The following is a 7345-nucleotide window of genomic DNA, read 5'->3' on the forward strand; positions in this document are numbered from 1 at the left end:
CAAATTTAAATTGCTTATTAGCTTTATTAACAAAAGGGCATATCTGGAGTATACCTAGAGTGAATTCTGGGAGTTGTACTCCACAAGTCCAGCCTGAGGCCAGGCTTAACTTGGATAACTTGGCCCAACTGGTAGTTGCGCGGAGCGGTTCACGGGCCAACATATTAACTACAAAATAGTTGGTCTGGTAGTTTTTGTAGGAATGTGTAATTTTTTCTTGAACACATCTACATTTGTATTGGTAATACAGTATTTCTTTTGCTTTGAATGGCTATGGACTTCTGATGTTCAGTGTCCTCTGACTGTGCCTATGGTATCTCTACTCTTCACTGGGTCCATTCTGTATTTCCTGTCACATAGTTAACTCCTGTATGTATTTTACTGTGCAAATTTGGGACCCGGCCTTCCAGTATCTTTTATGTACATATTGTGATACCTTGCATCTCACTTGTAGAGAGTACATTTTGAGTTTTGAGATGGTCCAGTAATTTGTGCTGTAAATGTTCTCTGTAGTTCCCCTTATTTTGGAAATCTCTCATACTTTGAAAGGGGAAAGTGAGTACCATACAGTACTCACGGCAGAACAGACACAAGTACTAACGTATTAATCTAACATAGTACTATACTATCCTAGTAACTATATATGAAAAGGATCTGAGAATAATGTTAGACATCCTAGCATTTAGGGAGAAAATGGCAATGTCTTCTTATGAGAACCTTCAAATACAGGGATTTTTGAGCTTATTTGGTTCTATTCAAATGTAAATTTGATAGAGCCAGTTAGGCTCAAGAATCTGTACACCAGTTGATTGGCAGTTGAGAGACGGGACCAAAGAGTCAAAGCTCAATCCCCACAAGCACAACTTGGTACCTGCTTGATGGGGTTCTGGGAGTTCTTCTACTCCCCGAGGCCAGGCTTGACTTGAGAGCTTGGTCCACAAGCCTGTTGCTTGGAGCGGCCCGCAAGCCCACATACCCACCACAGCCCGGTTGGTCTGGAATTTCTTTTTATAAAAGTACAGTAGTAAAGTAGAAATGGATTTGGTAAAGTAGAAAAGTACAAAAGTAAAGTAAAGTTTTAGAAAAGTTTAATGAGTACAAGTGATATTAACAGGAGCAGCAGTGTTGGAATGTTTGGATTTGAAAGTTCTCGTAAGACGTGCAGTCATTTGCTCCCTAAATGTTAGGTCGTCTGACATTATTCACGGATCCTTTACATATATAGTTACTAGGATAGTATATTACTATTTTAGATTAGTACAAAGGATTCCTGCAAGAGCTGGCAGATTAACTTCCTCCAGCTCACAGTCGTGTGAAGTGAGCAGATATAATCCTGTGTTATCCTTGTTTACCTTGTGATAGTTCCAGGGATTAGTGCCCTCCAAAACAATGTCTCTGACTTGGCCTTTTGGTTGATCTAATGCCACTTTCGAGGTTTTGGTCGAGTTCCTCTTAAACACAATAAGAGTTCTATTATTAAACTACCTATATATTTATATAGATAAGGTTTTAAAAAGCCTTGGCTAACCACGCAAGGTAGCCTACATAACTATCTTGAGTTGGTTCCGTAGAATATTATCTCCACATCGCGGTCACGACCTGTTGACATTGAAAAGTCTATTGGTAACTAAAGCTCACTCTTGGCATAGGAACCAAAGCCCGACTATTCACTTACTCATTGAAGAACTGTACTGTACCTGTGTAGCAAGATGTGTACACCTCATGGACATGACTTCATTCCAGAAATGAGACTGCTATATTACTTCATACTAGATTTTTGTGTTTGTATTACTATATTAACTATTCTCCCTGGTGGCTCTCACGAGTACAAAGACTCATGTGAAGTTCCTCCTCAAGGTCATATAAAAGTTAACCACAAGCTCAATCATAGGAACAATGGACAGTGTTATACTGGTGCTTTTGGGAAATATAAATCTTGACATTTTTTGTATTATATATCATATCCCTGAATTTAAACATTGAGTATTTCAGTCGGTATATAATATACACTGTATATGTTTTCATAATTTTTTTATGTAAAAGTGTTAAATAAATTCTTTTATGTTCAGCTTTTTGGAATGTGTTAATAATGCTGCTGTTTTCTTGCAGGAAAGTGTGTTGTTGGAGGATTACGGTGGAGGAAACGTGGTCAAGGAAGTGTAACAAGTGAAGCATCATCTGGCGAAGAGGAAACACGCCCAGTTCGTGAGCGCCGACCACGAAATCACACGCCAGATCCACCCAGACGTATCCTCACACGTTTGGAAAAGCAGCATAGTACCGAGGACGGTACTTCCAGCAGCAGTGGTAATTCGACACCAGATCATCGCCCAACTCGCAGACCTTATAGAAATAGTAGACTGCAAAACATCACTGCTGGGCATAGTGACTCTGATGTCGTAAGCATCAGTAGTAGTATAAGCAGTAGTAATAGTAGTAGCTTCAATACAAGTACAAGTGGCAGTAACACCAGTGCCAGCAGTACTAGTACGAGCAGTAGCAGTACACCAGAACCTGAGTTACCATCTCGACCACCATCACGTAGGGTTGCAGCAGCAGCAGCTCTTAGGCACCAGAAATTAGGCATCCACAGAGCTTCAGGTGGCAAGAGAGGGCCACCTAATAATGGTGCTGCGCGACGACCCTCACAGAGATGGCGTAGTGTATCACCTGTAACCCGTGCTGCTCAGCCATCATCACCATCCTCAACACTTTACTCAAATAAAAATAAAAATAACGAAAATAATAGAAATTGTACCAACTGTGAAGACAATATTGGTAAGAGCCAAAAACGTAAAAATAGCAGCCCAAACAGAGCAGCAAATAAAAATAACAAATGCGGCACTGGTATTGATCTTCCCATTAAAGGGAAGACTTTGCTAGAGGGAAGAACACAATTTTCACTTAAGCAAGATAACAGAAAAGAGAATATCAGAAAGGAGAGTGATACTGCAAATGCTATTAATTCTTCTGAAGATCCTGTTGTAATTTATGAAAAGACTAATTTTAATCAAAATAGAACATTACCAAATAGAAGAACAGTTGAGAATCGAAGTTTGAACAACAAGAAAGGTACATTGAATATAACTAAGGATTTGACAAGTAAAACTATTACCTCACAATTGATAATTAAGAAAGATCCTGGTGAGAGAGTAGCTCCATCCTGTAATAAGTCGTACAAAGAAAAGGAAGAGACTAATTTAAGATGTTTGAAAGATACTAATTCAGCACATTTGAAAGAGACTAATATTACACGTTTAAAAGAGGCTAGTTTAACGTGTTTGAAATCTGCCGGAAAATATGCGTGTTCAGATTCATCTAGCACGGTTCCTAAAGAACTCTCACACAGAAATACCACTGCTGTTGTAGCACCAACAAACAGTTCCACTTTTAATGATGAAGTCTTCATAATTGAACCCAGTAAAGAGGAGTCTGTAAGTTCATCTCAAATAAGTTCAGTAAAAGCAGAGGAAAACTTAAAGAAGCCTGTGATTAGATGTTCAAATAAAGAATTGGTTACAAAAAGTTCAAGCAAAGAATTGGTTACAAAAGAACAGTCATCTGTGTTTTTGTCAAAAGAGGAAAACCCTAGTAGAACATTTCCTTCTAGTTCTTTAATTACTCCTCGGGAGAAGACTAAGGATGAGAATTGGTGCAAATCAAATCCGTGCAAGTCAGAAGCAGCTAGGCCTATAGAAGTCTTGGCAGATTCTGAACGGGACAAGTCTGCATGTAAAAAGCTTCCCAAGACTAAAGAATTGCCCACTAAAGCAGAATTAGAGCAATCTCCCTCGACAGAAAACGTCTCGGCAGAAAGCACTACTATTTGTACCTGTCAATGCAGGAACACTTCCGTTAGGGATTCACTTGTAACTACTACAGCTGTAGCGAGGAAGCCTAGTTTAAGTGAGAATAATGTGGTTATAGAAGCCACGGGTGTTATACGAACAACAGGTGATAGTTCAAGTGCATTTGTTAGCCAGCATGACAAAAGTGTTAAGAGTGCCATTTTGGGCCCTAGTGCCAACAGTGTTGTGGTGAGCAGCAGTATTGCTGCAGTGTGTGACGGAACCACTACAGTGAGCACAGTGTCAACTGTGACTAGTGTGACTAGTGTGTCTATAGTGCCAGGCACAACCAGTGCCATTGTTAATTCGCCCAATGTCAGTGGACTTACTTGGTCTTCAGATAGCTTTCGAGTGAACTCTAGTTGTAATAGTAACCTCAACTGTAGTACTAGTAGAAGTGGGTGTGCAGAGGTGGCGGGCGTGGTGAGCGGGCGGGCAGTCACCATCACAGCAACAAGTGGGCCAGGTCCCACATGCAGTTCTCGTGTGGCCTCCCCACCCTCTGTAAGCATCACGGCAGTGGTGCGTAGCCCTGTCCACCTCCAGCCCGCCAACCCTGATCCTGCCCATCTTGCCCCGCACCATCATGACGTGGCACCCCACACATCCCTGCATCTCCAGCATCAGGCGGCCCATCCATATCACCAACAGCATCACCAACTCCAACATCAGTCACAGCAGCTCAGCACCCCGGCAACAGCCACCAGGATGGACCATTGTGACGGCTCAAGTGACTCTGGTGTGAGTGTAACCGAGCGTTCTGTATCACGCTCATCAGTTCTGAGTGATGACAGGTCATCTTCAGCAGAAGTAAAGCCCAACACACCTACACCTGCAGCTGGTCAAACAAAGATATCACAGGCATCCTCTCTCTTCATAGACCGTAAGGAACCTGTTCGAGTTTGGCGTGATCCATCACTTGTGTCTCAGTCAGAGCACACGGTGCGTCATATTCATTCAGTGCAGCACACCATGTCACAGCACTATCCAGGGGTACCTCCCCCTCACCTTGCAGCTCCAACTGGGGGCTCTGGTAGCTCCCATGGACCTGCACACCATGGCTCACATGGCCAGCCTCCTGTATCTATTGCGCATGGTCTGCCTCCTGGCTTATCGTATTCAACACACCCTGGTGCAGGTGCACCACCACCTTTGCATCTGCCTCCTGGTCTTCAGCAACCTCTTGCTAGCTTATATCCATCTATCGACGTGTGGAAGCAGCTTGCTCCGATACCCCCACTACAATCGCATGCATATGCAGGTCTCCTTACTCACCACCAAGAAGAACTGCTTCAACTAGAACGTGCTCGGGAAATGGATCGGGAGCGTGCTGAGCAGGATAGAATACTTAGGTAAGTAACAAGATGTATTTAAAATGTGGTATTATTGTATAGGTTATTGTAAATTGTACAGTATAGGATGTACAGCAGTATTTATGTGAATAACTGGCTAACGGTAATATACAAGAAGTATGCCATGCAATATTTTTAACAAATATATTCAACGAGAGGCTCTTCACGATTAACAGTGCAGTTTATAGACTTATAAAACAAGATGGAAAAATCATGAAACTGCATTATTAGGTTGCTTTACTAATACTGTAATAGTGAAGCCTGTAAAATATTTCAGAAAGATTTCTTGAATAATTAAATATATAATTATTTATAATTATATAGGCTTAAAGTTGAATTTTTATATTATTGAATGTATTTTATGTTATTGAATTCCTGGTGTAGCCAGGAACTGAAACATACTTAAAGAGTAGGTATATGAAACAGTACAGGGCTTGAAGATCAGTAACTTTATGTAGTCGATAATAATTAAAACTACAGGTTATAAATAGGAGATACCTCGTATGGGCCAATGGTCCTTCTGTAGTTACATTCATTCTTATAGTTGATTGTAGGATTTTAAAGCATATATATCTTGGAAATGAATGTGAGGTTTGTGAATGGATTGGGTAGTTTAGAATGAGATACTAAAGAAAATTATATGAATTGAGTACAGTAGTTAATGAAGTGTTAGGAGCTAAAGTTGTATGGTTTATGAAGGAAAGTGTGAGAGAGGTATCGAGAAAGGTGGGCTCCAGGGTTTGATCGTTTGGTATAATTTGTATGCCATCGTCCTGTATAATAATCAATTTTACATAGGCCTATGGTGGCTACTTACCTACCTTATACTGTAGTAGATCTGGGGTTTAGTGCCCCCCAGTCATTGACCAGGCCTTTTGGCTGAGTAGGTAGTTCATGTTCACCTACAGTGGGACTTTAGGTGCTATCAGCATGATGTAGGCACTGCACCCCAGTTAATCAGGTACCCTGTAAAGATGTTTTATAAAGTTAACTCTTATGGCAAGAAAATGGAGGTGTTCTCGTATAATACAGTGGACCGCTAACATACAAATATTAGTACTTTCAGTGCTTTTTGATAACCTGGATCTAGTTGGTAAATGTCATATCAAATTATGCAAATTGAAAGTATTTAATTATTTTTATTATTTTTATTATTTTTGTTATAATTCATGATGGTTTTCTAGGTCATATGCAGTCATCTATTAAATTCCCTTTAAATTTCAATACCAAAGCCATTTACCAAAGTGGTTTGAGCAGTTTGCAGCCACGTGATTGTCCCGAGTAAGTTATCTAAGTAAGCTTATTGTTTTGCTCTTGTCTGGGAGATTAGACCATCACTCATTATATTGCTGTGTGCTTCAGCTTAGTCATCTAACTTTACACACACACATACACACATACATATATATATATATATATATATATATATATATATATATATATACTGTATATATATATACTGTGTATATATATATATATATATATATATATATATATATATATATATATATATATATATATATATATATATATATATATATATATATATATATATATATATATATATATATATATATATATGTCGTACCTAGTAGCCAGAACTCACTTCTCAGCCTACTATTCAAGGCCTGATTTGCCTAATAAGCCAAGTTTTCCTGAATTAATATATTTTCTCTAATTTTTTTCTTATGAAATGATAAAGATACCCATTTTCATTATGTATGAGGTCAATTTTTTTTTATTTTAGTTAAAATTAACGTAAATATATGACCGAACCTAACCAACCCTACCTAACCTAACCTAACCTATCTTTATAGGTTAGGTTAGGTTAGGTAGCCAAAAAAGTTAGGTTAGGTGAGGTTAGGTAGTCGAAAAAACATTAATTCATGAAAACTGGGATTATTAGGCAAATCGGGCCTTGCATAGTAGGCTGAGAAGTGCGTTCTGGCTACTAGATACGACATTATATATATATATATATATATATATATATATATATATATATATGTCGTACCTAATAGCCAGAACGCACTTCTCAGCCTACTATTCAAGGCCCGATTTGCCTAATAAGCCAAGTTTTCATGAATTAATGTTTTTTCGTCTACCTAACCTACCTAACCTAACCTAGCTTTTTTTGGCTACCTA

At 39.1% G+C, this 7345-nt stretch overlaps 1 protein-coding gene across 1 annotated transcript in view; it reads left to right on the forward strand.

Moving 5' to 3' along the window:
* LOC138354486 (serine-rich adhesin for platelets-like) overlaps nt 1-5369 on the forward strand; it is a 44327-nt gene extending 38958 nt beyond the window's left edge. Inside the window, exon 2 of the mRNA XM_069308823.1 lies at nt 2110-5369. Within this exon, the coding sequence (XP_069164924.1) occupies nt 2110-5204 (3095 nt within the window). The 3' untranslated portion in view covers nt 5205-5369. The remainder of the gene's footprint in view (nt 1-2109) is intronic.
* The last annotated feature ends 1976 nt before the right edge of the window (nt 5370-7345 follow it).

This window comes from Procambarus clarkii, chromosome 63 (assembly GCF_040958095.1).
Source record: "Procambarus clarkii isolate CNS0578487 chromosome 63, FALCON_Pclarkii_2.0, whole genome shotgun sequence".
Taxonomy (NCBI): Eukaryota; Metazoa; Arthropoda; class Malacostraca; order Decapoda; family Cambaridae; genus Procambarus; species Procambarus clarkii.